This window comes from Pagrus pagrus (genome assembly GCF_965226575.1).
Source record: "Pagrus pagrus genome assembly, chromosome: 11".
Lineage (NCBI taxonomy): Eukaryota > Metazoa > Chordata > Actinopteri > Spariformes > Sparidae > Pagrus > Pagrus pagrus.
The window spans coordinates 13,848,647-13,867,549 of NC_140195.1; the positions used below are offsets into that span (position 1 = coordinate 13,848,647).

Here is an 18,903-nt window from a genome sequence, read left to right on the forward strand (position 1 = left end):
AGTCACTGGGACGAGGAGGAAATTACAGCTGCCCAACAATGATTCATTGGGGAAAATTCTCTTCTCCATCTCCCTCTCCTCCCTCTCGTCCTCCAACCTCTCCACCTAACTCTTTAACCTCTCTCTGCACACTACTCCCCACTCCAAATGATTGATCGCCAGATGAAATATGCGTTCTAAACATTTGTAATTTTACATGTCCTGAGTATCTTCAAAGAACATTGATAAGCTTTACACTGATTGATACTTTGATACTGATGCTCGCCCCTTTTCTTTCCCTAGGGATCTGAGCATGAACAACATCAGTGAGATCCAGCCCAGAGCCTTCCATCGACTGCACCTGTTATCAGAACTGTGAGTACAAAAATCATTCACTTAATAAACCTCCATCGTCACAACTCACACATGACAAGAAACAGCCATTCCCCGAGTCGCTGATATGCGCAGACCCCGGTGATGGGGATTGATGACTCTGGCCTGCCTCTGATCTCTCCTACCAAGAAAGTGCCTGAAGCAATAGGCTAGTAGATCTTGGGCCGGCTGCACAAAAGAGGGAGGCGAAGGGAACCTGATATTCACTCGGAGAGTGAATATATGGTCCTTAAAGCGTTTAGAGAGCAGGTTCTGTGCTCAGCATCCAAGCCGCTGCTTTCTTGCCCTCTTTGACTTTGTTTCAGCTGGATAGCTCAGCAGGAGCAGGACACACATAGACACAAGTCTTAGCCAAGACAAACACACACTATAGGAGAAGTTCAGGTCAGGATTGGGGGAAAATTAAAAGAGCAAAGATTTATGTTTTTCTTGTTTATAACATTAAGTATAGGTATCATTTGAAATGAGATGATATAGGTGCCAATATACTAAATGAGTTAAATGCAGAAACGGACATGCTTTATGCTGTCACATACATTTTCTTTTCCCAATAAAAACTGCATTTAACTAACTAAACAAAATGTTAAAATATGCAAACAAGACTAAGAATTTGACTCAGCCACCGTGACAAATTTCTTCACCGCTACAGACACACTTTGGTCAGTGCGTCACAAAGTCGAAGGTATAGGTTTCATTCTCACAGGGCTGATGAAAGCGCACACGCCGCAGAAAAATCACAAAACTTTTTGCGGTCGACCTGGCCGATATCTGATTTGACCACTCAGCAGAATTCGGCTTGGTCTCGGTTTGACAAAGGCTGTCCGCAGATATGCCCCAAGGGTTTGAATGTGTGTGTAAGTCGTGGTGGGCTTAGAGTGTGTATGTCAGCTTTCACCTGATTCTTTTACTTCTGAAGCCTTGCATTGTGTGTGTGTGTGTGTGTGCGCGCGTGCCGTGTGTGCATGGGGTGTTTGAACAATCCACTGTTTTCTTTACTAATTCTTGCAGCTGCAGTCGGTGAGGCATGAGCTAATGATGATGAAAGTAAAAGGTTAACGTGGAAACCATTCAGTTGGAACAGTAGAATGAAGCTGAACAATGAAGTTTTGTGACACCTTAAAGTTCGAGAATTACATTTAAGACAATGATTTATTGTCGTTTATTGCATTGCTCATCTGAACTTTTGCCGTCGTACGAAAAAAAGGGAAAGGTCAGATATTGCTGATGGCGTAATAATCAGAACCACACAGCGCAGAGTGATGCTGAACATCGAAGCTGACATTTGCCTGCATGGGGGAAAAAGGTGGGTGGGGGTCTTGGATGCAGCTCCACCTGCAGTGTTTGTCCAGACACAATCCTCCCAGTGTTTTACAGCCCTGCTGATCTTGCTTCCTCCATATCACTCTCAAGTTCTGACACTTTATGGAGACGTCTGTTGCTTTGTAACTCTTCCAAGGAGGATGTTCCTGCCTTAAAGACATTTTTTATAGCCTGCTGACCATTTCTGGAAACATGCTGAGACGATGATGATGTTTCCAAGGCAGGGGAAGGCACATTTCTGACATCCACACCTGTCAAGAGGGGTTAGGCAGATGAGCCATAGCAGGTTACAGTAAACACATTGTAACTGCGACATGTTATAGCGCTTAGAAAAACAAACCAAGGGCTCTAAACACAAACACGGTCGGTTTGAGAGCGAGAGCGTTTGATGTGGGTCTACAGAACTTGTTGGTAGCGCGGGGAGAGGCGAGGGCCAGGCAGGTTGTGACTGGTAGAGTGATAAATTGTTTGATGCTGGGCTCTACCTCCCTGCCTGCCTCCTTCACTCACTCTATCTCCCTCCTTTCCACTTCATTCTTACAGACCCCCATCTCGATTTTACTGCAGGCTATTTCAAGTTTTTCTACTTTTTTCCCTTTTTTGGCTCGCTTCATGTTCCAGCGAACCAAAACAAATCTGCTTATGGCAAGAAGTCCAGCTTTCATCCTGTTTTACACCATGGGGAGGAGAGGAAATAAAATCTTATGAGCCACATAGAGTATCCCTCTGAAGCGTGACTCATAAACATAAATGTCTCTTATCTCTTTGCTGAGTTCTATAGTGTCAAAGTGAAAACAGCTAATCCCTTTGAACCTTACATAAGGTGATTAAATTCATTCATAAAGCAGGTACTGAGCCTCCCTTTGATTCATTGAGGCATTAATATTGATAATAAGACGCAAGTGTAATTAACCCTCCCTCCAGCTCTTTCTCTACCTCTAACTCCTCATTACTAAATTGTACTCTATTGATCTCAGATCCCTCTCATTAAGTCTTCATTCGGCACTTTGATCTGTAAATCGTCTCTTAATTTAATCACACAAACCTGCACGCAACTGTCAGTCAGACGGAGCATGAAGAAAGGCGACTGAGAGGCAGACTGCATGTCTATAGATTAATGAGAGGGCAGCAATGCCCACACTGCGGTACAGACTCCGTGACTGGTTAGTCATCTACCTGACAATCAAAGACATCCCCTCTCTTCAAATGTTCCGCTCTAATATCAAAGATGCGCCACCTTTTCCTGATCTAATTGCAGCTTGGAACCAGCGGAGGGTGGTTCAACTGTAGGTGAAACTGTCACCCTTCCTGAAAACCACTTTAGAAGGCGACAGTGCTTTCTGCCTATCATCAGTATCAAAGTCCACACTGTTCGTACCTCTGGAGATCACATTTCACTCTACCTTTTCCTTTGACTTCCCTCATAATCAGCCGTTTGGGTCAAGTCTCTCATGCTCATCTTATCATTATCTGTAGTCGTCACTCACCTCCTAAATACAGAGCTGAACTCTGCCCATTCAACATAGCCTGACAGGTACAGCGATCACTGGTTTTATTTAAACCCTCTGTCGACGTCGGCTTTGCCTCGCTTGAAGCACAATGTTAGAAACTCAAGTCAAAGTGCGGCGTAAGCTTTTATCAGCTTAAGACTGAAATTCTGATCAACCTGATCTCACCTTATGAGTAGTGTTGCACAACAACAAGCGCTTTATTATAATTACGCCTTCAGACATGAAACTTGATATAAACTTGAAATCCATCCATGCATCCTTTTCTGCTTATCCGAGGTCAGGTCGCAGTAGGCTTAACTTATTCCAGACATCCTTCTTCCTAGCAACACTTTCCAGCTCCTCCTGGGTTATCCTGAGGCGTTTCCAGGCCAGATGAGATAGAAAATCCCTCAAGCGAATTCTGGGTCTGCCCTGGGATCTCCTCCCATTTAGTTGTGTCCGCAAAAGAGATGCCCAAGAGGCATCCTAATCAGATGCCTGAACCACCTCAGCTGGCTCCTTTTGAAGCGAAGGAGCAGTGGCTCTACTCCAAGCTCCCTCCAGATGTTCGAGCTCCTCACCCTATCTCTAAGGCTGAACCCAGCTACCCTATGAAGGAAAATCATTCTATATGGTTCTATTTGATAACAATAATACGGTATAATTCATGTATATAGTCAACAAAAATATCATCTATAAGCAAATGTACATGTAATGATAATCGTCAACTTATACCATGGTATAACTTGATAACAGTATATCCCTGCAACCCTACTTTGGAGGTATCCTCCAAACCCTGTATATCCATTCAGCCCGGTCCTATCCAGTCCTGTGAGAGTGCTCTCAGGTGCTCTATGACTATCACACAAATGAAATCCAAATGTAAGAGAAGTGTTGAGTGGAGGCCAGCGCAGCCCTGCTTGTCTTCCTCTCCATGATAAGATTGTCTGCTGATAGGCCAGGAGAATGACGTAGGTGAGGGTGAAGAGGTTACTGTCGTGGAATAATTTGAAATAATACCAGTTGTTTTGATACACCACACAGCTGGAATTATCTCGGCCAATTAAAGCTTTTCCTTTTACTGTTGCCAACATTGTTTTTTGTCTGCTTGTCTCTCTCTCACACACAAATACCCTTCCACCCACCCACGGTCTATATTTTACTCCAATAATTTCGAAGGTTAACGCCAGGTTAAGTGGTTGACCCCTGAGGCTGGACCTCCGAACAGAAGTAGGGATAACGTTTCTATTGATGGACCAGGGGTGAAGAAGGTCAAACATGCATATACTTTCAGACACACCCACACACAAGCCGCCTTCTCTCTGATAAGACCTGTTTATCCTCTCCTTCTTCTTTCATCATCGACTCCTATCAACCGTCCGAGCCCTGCTGCCGCTATGACGTCCTATCACTACCTGAGATAGCATCCCAAAATATGATGTTGTCTTCACTGTCTCGGCCTTTAATCCCTCTTTTTGCTTATTATTTCGAGGCAATGGGACATGGTCATACAAAATGATAATCAACAGTTGGTATGCTTCAGTAAAGCCCTCACAGATCAGCTCAGTAATCAGGGTGGTCTCACCTTTGTTATCCCACTTCTCTCCCTTGCGTTTGATCTACACCGCTCTCTATTTTATCTATAAATCACTTCAATAGAATTGAATTATGCTGAGGTGGAATTTTTTATCTACGCCATCCAGGGGCCAAGAAAAATTCGAACCATCCCCAAATCAAATTAAAAGAAAAAACAGTTGGAGCCGTGGCTTGACAAGAGAAAGGCGCCTTTCATTAGAATGAGATTGATGTGGAACGACCAGGCGGCTGAGTGCGGAACATTCACTCATACGTGCGATCATTTACACACACGTACACACATAAAAAACACTCACTGATATCATGGAAACAGTCGGTCAGCGGCAACCGGCGGTGTTCTGTTGATGTCTATCAAGAACGTCTGAACACTTCTTTCCTTTTTCAATATCCATCTTCACTTTCGACGTAATTACCCATTTGACAAATGAAGTCGGCAACGATTCCACTCTAATGCTGTTTTGGCTCCAATGGTTCAGCTAATAGAGAAAGGCTGGTTGGCAGTAGGACATGCACATCATACCATAGCCTTAACTACGATGTTTGCTTTCTGAAACTCTCAATTATTGGCCCTCCTCATCCCCAAGTGAAGAGAAATGTATTTTTCTTTTGTGCTACCTATATCTTTTTTCCCTCCAATGCGTCTGTAACCAATCATTGCGTTTGAACAGAAACCAGAGGAAGGCACTTAAGGGGTCTTAGCAGAATGAGGCTTAGATCTATTTTACCGGTGTCAGGACCTCAGCAAGGCCTACTGAAAACGTTCCTCTGGAAAAGTAGCTATTGGACTGGTCCCCGGTGACCAGCTTTTGCAATAGCGAGAACTGAAATGGTACTGAAGTAGCAGACCTACCGTCCTCTAAGGGACAACAACTGTGCAGTAAACAGGTTTCTTTATGAGTGAAAATCTGATCTAAGAGCCAGTTGAACTCGTTTATCTTGAAATAAGAATGATAATTGGAATTTTTGGGGTAAAAGAGCTGCAGATCAACTCTCTATATTGAGACATCATGTGTTTGAATGCGTTTTGACTGTGGTTTGAGAGGCATGACTAAATGGCAGCACAATAGCTCGGATAACGATCAGTCCATTATGTATCCCAGAGTGCTGATGTGGGTGTGCATTTATCTGTATGTGCGGGTGTGTGTGTTTGATAAATACAAACTCTATAAGAGCTCTAAACTGGGTTGAGTGTGAGATTTGGCAGGCATGCGTGGGGTTGTGTGGTTTGCCACTGCACAGTAATAAGACTGAGACATGTTGACATGAGTATCAGATGTCAGCGGGAGTTTGCTGGGAGCTGTCGTCCATTACCATCTGGATGATAGTTGCTTGGAAAGGCAGGCAGAGCTTTAAATCAATATTTCAATACCCTGGCACTGATGGAGCAACTCAGCCAGAGGCAAGCTGCTTAGCATAAGGCTGAAATGTCAAGTAAATGTCACCTGTAGAGTACCGGTGTGAGGAGGAGGATGCCAATGAGTAACTTTTAACTTGTGTGTGTTTAATAAAAGTGGGTGGTCTTGAGCTGTGAAGAGCAAATCTGTGTTTAAACTGTGCTTACAGCTTGTGACCTTGAGAGTTACTCAGTTGGACTGAACGTTATTTATTTGGACATCTTATACACACTCACAAATGACCATTAGGTGCTGTGTTTGATAAACAAACTGATTGGATTGCTTGTGTGAATGTGTGTGGTTTCTCTCCCTCGCTGTCCACAAGGCCCCTCAGAATGGGCCCAATTTACCTCAAGGACATGGAAAATAGCACATGCACGTTCACACTGCACACACATGCGCCCGTGTGCACATACATGGTATACACCTTGCCATAAACACACTCGCATGCACACAAGTTAATATACTTTGACGCTGCACTTGTTGACCCAGTCTCAGTCTCATTCAATTGAGTCTTTACTCACTCATCAGGACTCCCAGGATTGGTTAAGGTTTCAGGGTGTGCTTTGGGCCAATAGCAACCACATTGAAGGGAATAGAATATTGTTATTTGCATACTGCCCCAACAGTAACCCCAAAGCAGGAACTCAAGGATGAAGTCATATCGCAGCTCAATCCAAAAACTTAGATGAAGGCAAAAGGCAAAACTTCTCTTATGAGACTTGTTAATTCTTCTGTGTATGAGCTTATATTTAATTTTTCGTTTTCTCCCTTTTGATCTGAGTTTTTCTTTCTCTCCTAGGCGTATCTCAGGGAATCAGCTGAGGTATATCTCAGGCCACGCCCTCCAGGGTCTCCACAACCTCAAAGTTCTGTAAGTAACCTCCTCCCTCCCTCCCACCCTATCCCGCTCTGGTGGTTCAGTCCTCATCCCAAGCGGGTTGTTGCACTCCAGCATTCTGGGGGGATGGAGTCGTGCTCCCGCCTTGAATAAAACACACAGGCCATGCATCATTAACTGTAGTTAAAGTTTATGGGCTGGGGGAGACCTGCCCTGCTTGCAGTTCCTTCATTCCCAAACAAGTTTCAGTTGCAAGCATGCACACACACATACACTCTCTCACACACACACACACACAGGTGTAATGCAGGGACCTCCCAGTCACACCACCCACCGAGATTACAGCAAGTGACAAAAAAATCACTTAAAAACGCCATTCAAAGCTGCTCGCTCAACACCCCATTTCCCAGAGTGTGTTCGTAGCCTTATGATCCATGGCCACCAACTGTTAGCGCTGCCGTGAAGTATTAAATCACAAAAAATGTGCAAAGCAACCATAAAAACCATGGTACTTTCTGACTAGTGAGGCATCTAATAATGAGTTTCAAGCGGGTGCAAGACAAGGGTATTAAGGAGGTTTTCATGAGCTTTGGCAACCAACTCAATTCCTTTTGGACCCTGGCTGAGAAGAGTTTGAGCAGGCCTGCCACAGAATATAAACTTAGCTGGAGAATTGTGGTTTGTAATTTGAGGGAATCTGGGGGATTACCAGGCGCACAAGTTGATCTTCTTTCACCTTGTGTTGTGAAACTCGCCGAGACAGAATGAGTGAACCAGCCATGAATCCTGGACTATTATGTCATTACTGCAGAAGGACACACATATGCTACATTCATGCAAGTCTGCAAGAGCTCATGCCTCACATTAAAACACCCGAGCAAACTTTGGATGGTCTCTTTGACCTCAGAGCAGCTGAGCTGTTCGTTTCCTTCCTCAATATATTAGTTAAAGTCAGGCCGTGTCAAACACAAATGGACCGCTGACCTTGTGTAGAATAACTGCAAAGTCCCTGCTGATAGTCGCACACACCCAGACACACACATACACACAAGGTTATGAACCCAGAGTGGAGTACAGCGAAGCTTCCCGTAGGGAATTTCTTTGAAACAGGAAAAGACTCAATTCGATGTATTTATCATGGCATCATCATCCCAGTGGAAACATTCCCCTGATCCTCTCAAACCTGAGATTTTTTTACACTGAAGCAATCATCGCATCTTACACAGGAGACTATTGTGAAATATACTGGATTGCGAAAGTTATGTAGATAAATACAATATGCTCTTTACATCTTGAGACATCTCAGGCCAACATTGCAGCCATCGCTTATAACTTATATAGTCTTGTAATGTACTAAAATACAGGAATCTTGTATTATGATAACTTTATTGTAAGCTAAGATGTTTAACTGTTGTTGACACAAGGCCTTACACTCACAGACCGAGTATTGTGGCACCATGATGCCACGATAAAGGCAAAGACGTCTCGTGTGCCACTGTCAGACAACAGTTAACGATAAAAACTTTAAAGAAAGAGGGAGAAAAAGACGCAGAAAGCGAGGGAGGGAGAGGAAAGAGAGAGGGCTATTGTTTGCTCCCCACTTCCTCCTCTCTTTTTGCTCCATTCTTCTGAGAATGACATCAGCAGCCCACCCAAGGAGCTTCTCTTTCTCATTTCTTTCTACCCTTCACATTCTCTGCTTCTCTTCAAGCTTTCACTGGCCCTTTCCTCCTTGTGTCAGATTTCCCCTCGCGATGGAATTATTTGTTCTGCCTGATGTGCCCTCACGCAAGCCACACACACTCCATGACGTATTACACCTATAACTGAATCATCTGTGTGTGACTTTCAGGATGCTGCAAAACAACCAGCTGGAGAGACTTCCTGATGATGCTCCGTGGGACCTTCCCAACCTCCTGTCCCTGTGAGTCCCTCTCTCTCTAAAAAACACTAATCAAGCTACTTTATCTCATGCAGCAGGGAATTTCAAATCCCCTGGCCACCCACCCACACATCTCAGCGCTAACCGCAGTGCAGGTATAGAGTACCACTGACATATTACAGACTCCAATAGCTCGGTGCTGTACTGCCTGACGGTAAGAGTCACAGCCTTACTGTGTCAGTGCAGTTCATGGTAGCATCTGGAAGCCATGAGGGAAACAGCAGACACTGCAGGTCGGGGAGAGCATCTCCAATGAGCTGTGAAACAACCCCATTTTCCATCAATTCCCCCTCTCTTCCTCCTCCGCTCCTCTCCTCCGCTCTTCTCCCACCACCCACACCGCTATCCCCCTGGCTAATGAGAGTGTTTGGTGGCATAATTGTCTCATCTGTGGGGTCAATGTATGCGTGTATGTGTGTACGTGTCGGCGCAAATGTTTTTGTGCGGGTGCATGTGGACCACCTAATCTGTACTTCCTTACCCCTACCCGTCTCTCCCGACATCGTACCGCACACGTACTCCACATCCCTGCTTTCCAAATTAATAATTCTGTGTAAATATCCATAAAGTCATTTCCTTCATCGCACACTCAAATTGCTGGAGTTGTAACTTAGTAGGGGCGTGCACATGTAACTCCTCTACCACCTACAGCGTTTCCCTGTCTGGTAAAAAGCAGGCCTGCTCTCCCTCAACACACCAAGGCTGCGCACACACTCACACATCTGCACACACGTGCAGCACTGCAGCGCAGGCTGTGTGAGCGAACGTCTAACCTCACAATTTTCTGTCATGATGATGTCTCTGTCTACGTCTTCAGTCTGTGTGTGTGTGTGTATGTGTGTGTGGTCTCGCAATTTCTTCACATTGAGATGCTCTCAAGAAATGAAAACACACACACACACACACACACACACACACACACACACACACACACACGCACAGTGCACACAGAGCCAGTGTATAGAGACGCACCTTGTCATTACAGTAATGATAAGCCCGGCGGAGAAAGATTACTGGAAAGGCTTTGGAGAATGAAGCTTGTCGGCGCCTCTCACTGACATAAAACACGGCAGGTAAAAAGAGACAGCACCTCAGACAGCACATGGGCTTTGAATTGGTATAAATGTATAAAGGAGGCTTTAACCCAAAATAAATCACGCCTTAATCTTGGACAAGAATCCTTTTGTCAGCCGAGAACTGAGACTGACTCAAGAAATTTGTCCCACCGTTTGGAACAGACTAATTACAACACACAGTGTTTGGTGCCATCAGAAGCAGACAGATGTGCTTTGGGTCCCAACCCACAGGTTAAGCAGCATAATCACCAAAGATGAGTTCCACAATCCACATTTATCAAAAAAAAAAAAACCTCCCTGTTCTTGGAGATTTGACTTAATGGCAGTGAACGTGCTCCTCCAAGTTCTCCGTCATATAAACTTTTGGCCATCTGGAGAACTGAACCAGTGGCGGCAGGTTCCAAAGATCTCCTGGCTCATTTAAGATAACTTTCTCTTTCTGTCTCTATTTCTTTCTCCCGTAATTCCTCAGACTTTGATGTGACGGACAGGAAATAGTTGCTGCTTTATTGGCTTCTGTGGAACATTCCTGGTTCTGTCTGGACCTTCTGGAGACCTGGCAGGTCCACCCAGAGGAGCAATTATTATTTTGCCCTGGAGAACAAACCAGAAAGTTGAAGGGTCTTCCGCAGCTTTCATCCTGCGATTTGGGTCAGGGACAAACAATGTCCACAGTTGGAGAGCACAGGATGCACAAGGACGATGTTTAGCACTAAAAGAAAAAAAGTGTGCTCAGGAAGTCGACAAGATGAAAATTTCTTGAAGCTATTTGTGTGTGCGCGTATGCTCGTTCATGTGCATTTACATGTACGCTGGAGGGTGTTTCCCTGCCTTGTGTGTGAGCATCTGCCAGTGTATACAGTTGCCTCTCCTGATGGAAAATTTCCCTGGGGAGAAAAGCCCAGAGTTCAGAGTTCAAGTTCAGATTTCACTTTGATGATGCTGTTTGTTTGGTGAAGCCTCCGAGGGGTGAGGAGGCTGATGAGGAGCTGTAGTGCGAGAATCAAAGAACCACAGTGGAAGATTGATAAGGGAGGATGTTTGAAAGACGAACAAGAGTTAAGGAGTGAGACGCAAAGGGGTTCACGGCGGCCGGGAGTGCATCAATGAAGATGTAAGAAACAAAATGTGAGTGTGAGAGAGGGGGCCGGAGGGAGGAAAAGGAGATTAATGAAGGAGTGTGAAGGGCCAAAGAAAGAAGAATAGCAGGAGGAAGTGGTCTCAGCTTGTCAACTCTGCCCTGAGGGGATCATTCATCACTATGGACAGTGTGTATGCCTGTGTGCATTTACGTGGGGTGTATGTGTCACAGTCTACACTCATTGCCTGTGGGTTGAGGGACACCAAAGGGGAGAGGGGACATGGGTTTGTTAGATTTGGTTAAAGAGATGCAAGCGCAGGAGATGATTCCAGAGGATATCATCTTATACGTGTAAATGGTCATGACTGTTTGATTTGCTTTGTACGTCTATGTCTAGCGTCCGATGTGTAACTACCTTTAACATGTATGTGAAATTTCTTAAACAAAACTGCCTGAGGATACGAACGATATCGTATCATATCGCACATATCATATCGCATTTGAGAGCATGTGTGTGTGCCTGGTAGATCAAAGATAAACAGGTCATTGGTATTATGCCTGAAAACTGTCATTTACATTTTCAATTCTTCAGCAGTTTAACCTCATCATGATGGTTTTTCCTAGGTTATGGCTAGGCAACATTAAGTAATATTTACCACAAACAAAGGTTCTAGTGTTAAACAAAAAATACCAGCCTTTGGTTATCCAACAGTAAACAACAAAAGATAGAAATACAAGTTGTGACAAAGTTTCTAAAATTTTCACCCGAGTAAACCCTCTTCCCAAACATATCACTAAAGGATCTCTGAAAAAGCAGCAGTAAGTCAATAATATTTGTGCACACAGTTAACTGAAAGTGCAGCTGCAGACTACCGGTAACCTAGTTGTGTCATCTTTGAAGTGTTTTTTTTTTCTTCAAACATGTGCTAGTGGGCTGCTTTTGATTTCCATGATAGAAACTGAACGGTTATTCCAATCGATTTCCGACTAAGAAACAAAATCGTGACCTCCCTAGTGTCTGGTGTTATTAATTTCTTCAGTTGTGTTTGTGTATGAGTGGTGGAAACGTCTGATGGCTACAGCAGGACTCCAGTGGAAAGAGTGAAGGAGGGAAGAACAGCTGAAGATGCATCTTTAACTGCTCCTCCCTCCATCACTTTTCCCCCTTTTTCCAGACACTGAGGGAAGTCGGCTTTACTCAACATAAATAAAGTGAAGTAGAATAAAACAGACTCGCCGCAACTGTTCCTACACGTTTGTGTTTTTCTCATCTTACATTTCATACATGTCTGTGCTGGTGAAGCTCGACGTGGCTTATTTAGCATGGGAATAAATCATAAATGAGGAGCTTCTCAGAAGCTGCAGTTAAGATGAAAGGAGGAGAATTAAGGATGCCTAATTCTCATAATAACCTTCCTGTAAGCCAAAGTGTTTCAGTGCCACAACACAACCTCTAATGCACGCACATTCATGGATACACAAAAGCCAACACTAGACTGTGTGATTATCTCACCCCACAGGCGTCTGGATGCTAACCTGTTGTCTGAGGTTCCGGCGGGGGCCTTCAGAGGGGTTCGCTCTCTGAGACACCTGTGGCTGGACGACAACTCCCTGACAGAGATCCCAGTGACGGCCCTGGACTCCCTGCCCTCCCTGCAGGCCATGACACTAGCCCTCAACCAGATCACACACATCCCTGATTATGCATTCACCAACCTCTCCGCCCTTGTCGTACTGTAAGTGACATCTTGATTCGTTTACTTAAAGCTCTCCTGAGTCTGGGTTTCTCAACCTACCCGAGAAATTATTTGTTCTGTTGATTTAGAACGGTGGCGGTGGTGATTGCAGTGTGGAAAAAAGTTTTTTGAGGGGGTAATTTCTGATTTGTCGAAAAATATTTGTGGCCTTTTTTCCAGACATCTCCATAACAACAAGATCCAGAGCATGGACGCGAGATGCTTCGAAGGTTTACACAGTCTGGAGACACTGTGAGTATTACACACACGCACACAGACAAATGCATGCACACACTTTTAGTTTCCCCAGATTTAACCAAAGACATTTTCACTGTCACACACACACACACACACACACACACACACACACACACACACACTAAAGTGATTTAATTTCATGGGCCCAAATGAGTACCTCCGCTGTTTCCCCAAACACTGGCGCAGGCTTTTTGATGACAAAGCATCAGCAAGTATCAACATTCATTCAGTATGGTAGTGTTTATGAAAATTACCTTGCCTAAGAAAACTGGTTCTCAAATGTTTTCATCTCAAGGACCCTTTGACTGACACAAATTAGACCAAGAACCCCCTTTTGATAACATTTTGTCCCAGAGTCCCACATCTGACAAGAGTTTTGCTTTAGGGTGTGTTATTAGAGAAAGTATAAAAAACTCATGACCAAACTCTCCATACATTCTGTCATTACGTTACGCATGGACAGAATAAAGTGAAAGTAAATTATTCCCCTTTGCTGTGGACCCTCCTGGAACCACGGCCTTAGAATGACTCCAAGATAGAAGAAAACTCGATGAAATTTAACCTCAAAAGCGTAATAAAACCCAAAGCCATCAATTTACTCACATCGTGTGTCTGACGTTTATTTTTGTGTGTGAAAGTGTTTCTTGGAACACCTGAAATTAAAATGTTTTTATAAATCAAACGAACCACGTGTGCCAAAGAATAATAAAGTGTAGTGGTAAATCATGCAGTCATAATGATTAATATCCTGGTAATTTCAACAGGTGCTTGAACGTTTTCTCGAAAACCACAACCAACAAATGAACGACAGGAATGTGAAGATGAAAAGTTCCTCTTTGATTACCTTGAAGCAACATCAACAGATCCCTCTGTGTTTTGTGAGAGTAATTGCTAAGCAGCGCTGAGGTCAAACATGGCTCAGCGCGGCTACAGGAGAGTTGTTTGAGTGTACGTGCCGTAGCGTCGATAACTAGATCCTACCCGCACACCAAAGTGGAAACCACAGGAAACTGACAGAGTCGTATGAAGAGGTGAAAAAAGAAAGCGAGTGAAAGTGCAACTGTGTCTCCTGCAAAATTCACGGTGGTCTGATGAAAACACCGTCTCTGGCATGCTGCTTAACAACCTGTTGAAGTGTAAAAAAAATTACGCGTTCCTTTCTACGAGCATGTGTGTGGGCAGATAGGCAAGTACTACTTCTGCCTGTGCTCTCACAAGGCTATGGCCAACTTAACACTCAACCTAAAAGCCATTATCCATGCTGGGAAATGAGAGGGAACAGGGTGTAAGTCAGAGGAGCCTTGCTTAAAGGGATGAAGGGAAACTAGAGAATGAGAAAAAGAGGGATGGAGCTCTCTGGACCAGAATAGTGTGTGTTAAAGTGTTTGGGCCGTCAGCGGCGAGGAGAGACAGATGATTCAGCGGGATAAGATGACAGGTGTCATTGACGTGGGGATTGTGCTGGTATGAGGGGTTAATCTCTCACAGCGGCCTCACTTATGAGAAATATGAGAGACCATCTGCATCACCACCACCCTCCCCAACCCCTAGTGTGTATTATAAAATCATTACTACGAGAAGCAGTCCAGCATATGCAAACAAGACAGAGCAGACGCAGATGGACAAACATTTCACAACATTCGCTGCTGCTTGGGGAAAAACACATTCATATATAGAAGTATTCCATCAAAGGCATTTTTGTTGTCTTATACTTGAAAAGAATAAAAATAAATCCAGTTGACTTTGACTTTTAGATATCCTTTGACCTGGCAGGCCAAGAATGGCACACATACCAGGGAACATGTCTTAATATGGCAAAAGACATCCTATGTATGCACAAACATGCACTACATTTCCCATGCACACAAGCATACCTGCAGTTAGGGTTGGATACAGAACTTGGTACTTTTAAGAATATTAGCTGAATTACAGTGCTACAACAGATTCATGTTAAATCAATCAGTGCCAAATATCTTGTCCTCCGTGCCTAACTAGAAGTGGACACATATATCATCTGCCAGGTCAGGACAGTCTGACGGTCACCAGGCCTTGATCAATATCTGAGGCCCTTTAGGGACATTTGACAAGAATGTGCTTGCATGCAATACAATATGTGTGTTTTGTCAGAAACAAACATAAAAGGTAATGCAAACTAAAAAGAGAAATTAACCACTACACTCTTCACATTTTGAGTCACTAGCTGCCACTATGTACTCACAATATACAGACAGGACATACAGTAAAACCCATCTCCTGCCACCTGCATGGTGAGCTGTGTGGACTATAGCAACGGTTGTTTTGATTCAGTGTTTCCTGGGAAAGTAATCAGAGACAGACCTAAATAATCAGGTCATAGTTGCAAAGGTCAAGGGTCACATCCTAACTTCACGCTCTACAGCTGTCAGCCTCTCACAGAGGAGAGGAAATGGCTACATATACATGTGCAATCAGACAAACGGAACATCATATATGGTTGAATTATGATTTGCATTGAAGGAAAATGAAACTTCCATCTTTCCTTTGACTTAATGTTTCTATGACTCTTTATCTTCCTGTCGCTCTCTTTTAGGGATTTAAACTACAATGATCTACAGGAGTTCCCTGTGGCCATCAGGACACTGAGCAAGCTTCAGGAACTGTGAGCGCACACACACACACACAAAAACACACCTGCCTGACATGACTATCATGGTTGCGTTATCCCAAGTAATCCCGTTAAGTGATTTTAATGTGGCACTCGGATACAATCTCTCTCGCCCTAAGCAGGTGCTGCTTACACACCCACGCACCCGCTCGCCTGCACGTACACACTGATGCGCACGCACGCACACACCACGTTTTCCCCCGGCTCCAGCAGATGTTTCGCAGCGTGCATATGTGTCACAGATACAGCGTATGTGTGCATGTTTACGTCTCACTTATCCAAAAATGTTTTTCAGCTGTGCAACGGCAGGTGCAACATGAGGACACATGACTTGCCTCTCGCTCACAAACACACTCTGTCTCCAAACACACACACACGAAATCAGAAACATATTGATAGACCGTCTGACTAACAGTGTGTTTTTATATTTGCAGGGGCTTCCATAACAACAATATCAAAGCCATCCCTGAGAGGGCCTTCGTGGGAAACCCTCAGCTCCAAACCATGTGAGCTTAAACACTTAATGCTACAATGTGCATACACTGTATTGGATAAACATGTAATTGCTATGTCATGTACAACACAACTCATTACCAAAAACAAATTAATCAGAACATGTCCAAATAGTTTTTTTCTCTCTCTTTCCTTGCAGTCATTTCTATGAGAACCCCATCCAGTCTGTGGGAAAATCCGCTTTCCAGTTCTTACCTAAGCTGCACACACTGTAAGTATGCGGTCAGTAGAAACCATTCCAGTGAGTTAGCCCAAACACTGTTTAAATCATCCTCCGTCCCCAGCAGTGAGAGTTGAGTGGACATGTGTAATGGCCTACTGAATGATGTTGTGTTAGCGTATTTGCTGCGCTGCGTGCTGATGTGGTAAGAGAGAGTGTGTTGTAAGAACATGTTGAATGGTGTGACTTATGATGTCGAGTGAGACGGCCAAAACAGCCTGTGTTGATGTTGGAGGAGAAGTTTGATGGCTGAAATGAGCTGTTAGACAAGGTCTTTGCGTGTGTGTGTGTGTGTGTGTGTGTGTGTGAGTGAGTGAGTGAGAGAGAGGAAAAGAAAAAGAGAGAGTTTTCTGACACTTTTCTCCAACTGCAGTTCTCTTAACGGAGCAACACAGATTCAAGAGTTTCCCGATCTGAAAGGAACCACCAGCCTGGAAATTCTGTGAGTGTCTTCTTTGTCCACATGCATAGTATTATTTCATTACTAGTGGGCCTTCACCACATACTGTACAACAACAAAGAATGTGAAAAGATGAAGAGGTTGAGGACACAGATACAATCCCAGGAGTTCAAGGACTAAAGAGATGAAAGAGCGGAGAGAGATAAGGGGAGCCAGGAGAAACAAAAAGAGAGAACATGTGTGTTTTAGGATTCTCAGAGAGAAAAGGAAAGAACAGGAGACTCAGAAAATAGATAGGGAGGGGTAGGCTAGTTATGCCATGCAGTGACAGGTTTGGCGGACCTACACAGCTCCCTGTCTGACCAAGTTAGACTCACTCGACTGGGGGATCCTTTCGCTTGCTTGCACTTCAACAATGATCAGAGGATTCTCTTTTTCTCTATAGGACGCTGACTCGGGCCGGTCTCTCAGCTCTCCCTCTGGATCTATGTGAGCAGCTGCCTCGCCTCAGAGTGCTGTGAGTACACACACACATATGGGGGGGAGAGTAAGAGGTAGAAAAACTGAAACCAAACTGTGGAGAGTTGTGCCCCGAAGCATTTGTACAATCACTGTGCTATGAAATCCAATCACCCCCCATTCCCCCAAAATTATTGTCCTGCTATATCGCCTTGCTCACAGAGCTGACTGTTCCCCCAAATAATCCTGTCACCCTCATAATTTCCCACGCTATAAATCCACAGCTGGTCACTGTGTTTATGTGTGCTTTGTGTATTGTTGCAGGGAGCTGTCTTACAACCAGATAGAGGATCTGCCCAGCTTTTACCACTGCTCTGCATTGCAAGAGATGTGAGGAGTTTAAACCCCAACACAACTGCAAACACATATGCATCAAAATCTGCTCCTCTGCACATTTTACATCATACTTACAGAATGCATGCCTACATGTATTCATCTCAACAGAGGGCTGCAGCATAACCAGATCAGGAGGATAGAGTTGAGCACCTTCCAGCAGCTCACCTCTCTAAGAGCACTGTAAGTCACATTCTTGTTAATTTTTTTTGCAAGTGGTGGAAGAAGTATTCAGATCATATACTATTCTGTTAAAAGTACTAATACCAAACTATGAAAATACTCGACTACAGGTAAAAGTTCTTCACTTATAAATTCACTTAAGTAAAGATATGTAGTATCAGCAAAATGTATCAAAAGTGAAAGGGTCCCTGTCAGTGTTTTAACATTATATATGATGTTTTTGGAAGTGGTGGAAAGAGTATCAGTTACATTACTGAAATGTTAGCCAATTACAAGTAAAACAAGATCAAGCGTTCAATCAAAGGGGTTTCTGTTTCTCCAAATCTTTAGTCAAAATTCCTTCCAACTCCTGTTCTGTTCTGCTCAGTGGTCGTGGTCACCTCTCCAAACATGCGCCTGCTGCAGAGTTTTGTGTTTTTGTCCACATGTCAGGGTTTTCATTGGTCCATCTGTGATCAGACAGCCTTATTGGCTACAAAAATGCAGATGAAAGGTTTAGATATTCATTCAAATTTTACTCAGTACTCAATTATGCTTTTAAAAGTAAATAAGTAGTATAGAAAAACAACTTAATTCTAGTAATTTAAGTAGCTGTAATTATTTACTTCCACCCCTGTTTTTTGGATAAGTATTACTGTTGAATTAATGTGCATGTTTCATTTTACTGCTGGCCTGTGAGAACCACAATGTTTTTCATGAGCTGAGAATTTCCTTAACCTTTAAAGTAACACTTAATCCTTTATTTTCTAAGAAAAATTCTAATTCAAAATCACCAAAATTGGTGAGGTACGGTGGTTGGTGGTTTTTACCTGACTAGAAGAACGTGTAACCTGATAAGTAACTAGTAGTTAAAGTTGTCAGACAAATTTAGTCGACTAAAAAGTAGATATTTGCCTCCAAATTCAGGACCCCTGAAAGAGTTCAAAAGACATTTCTAAGGATTCATCAGATAATTAAGAGGATGGGAGCCAACAAACCACAATTC

The 18,903-nt window shown here is 43.7% G+C and overlaps 2 protein-coding genes across 4 annotated transcripts in view; one reads left to right on the forward strand and one right to left on the reverse strand.

Moving 5' to 3' along the window:
- Window positions 1-18,903, reverse strand: part of LOC311265076 (uncharacterized protein) — a 60,963-nt gene that overhangs the window by 39,228 nt on the left and 2,832 nt on the right. The window contains exons 1-2 of one of the 3 annotated variants that reach the window (XM_084366399.1): window positions 17,814-17,880; window positions 17,261-17,398 (exon numbers count right to left, since the gene is read on the reverse strand). The exons of the other annotated variants lie outside the window; for them this stretch is intronic. The gene's annotated coding sequence lies outside the window, so the exon portion shown is untranslated. Of the gene's footprint in view, window positions 1-17,260; window positions 17,399-17,813; window positions 17,881-18,903 lie in introns of those variants that run through there. 3 annotated transcript variants of the gene reach the window in all.
- lgr6 (leucine-rich repeat containing G protein-coupled receptor 6) overlaps window positions 1-18,903 on the forward strand; it is a 39,835-nt gene that overhangs the window by 14,626 nt on the left and 6,306 nt on the right. The window contains exons 2-13 of the mRNA XM_084366398.1: window positions 283-354; window positions 6,975-7,046; window positions 8,866-8,937; window positions 12,633-12,848; window positions 13,029-13,100; window positions 15,676-15,744; window positions 16,185-16,256; window positions 16,403-16,474; window positions 16,857-16,925; window positions 17,329-17,400; window positions 17,667-17,732; window positions 17,847-17,918. Coding sequence (XP_084222524.1) covers window positions 283-354; window positions 6,975-7,046; window positions 8,866-8,937; window positions 12,633-12,848; window positions 13,029-13,100; window positions 15,676-15,744; window positions 16,185-16,256; window positions 16,403-16,474; window positions 16,857-16,925; window positions 17,329-17,400; window positions 17,667-17,732; window positions 17,847-17,918 — 996 coding nt within the window. The remainder of the gene's footprint in view (window positions 1-282; window positions 355-6,974; window positions 7,047-8,865; window positions 8,938-12,632; window positions 12,849-13,028; window positions 13,101-15,675; window positions 15,745-16,184; window positions 16,257-16,402; window positions 16,475-16,856; window positions 16,926-17,328; window positions 17,401-17,666; window positions 17,733-17,846; window positions 17,919-18,903) is intronic.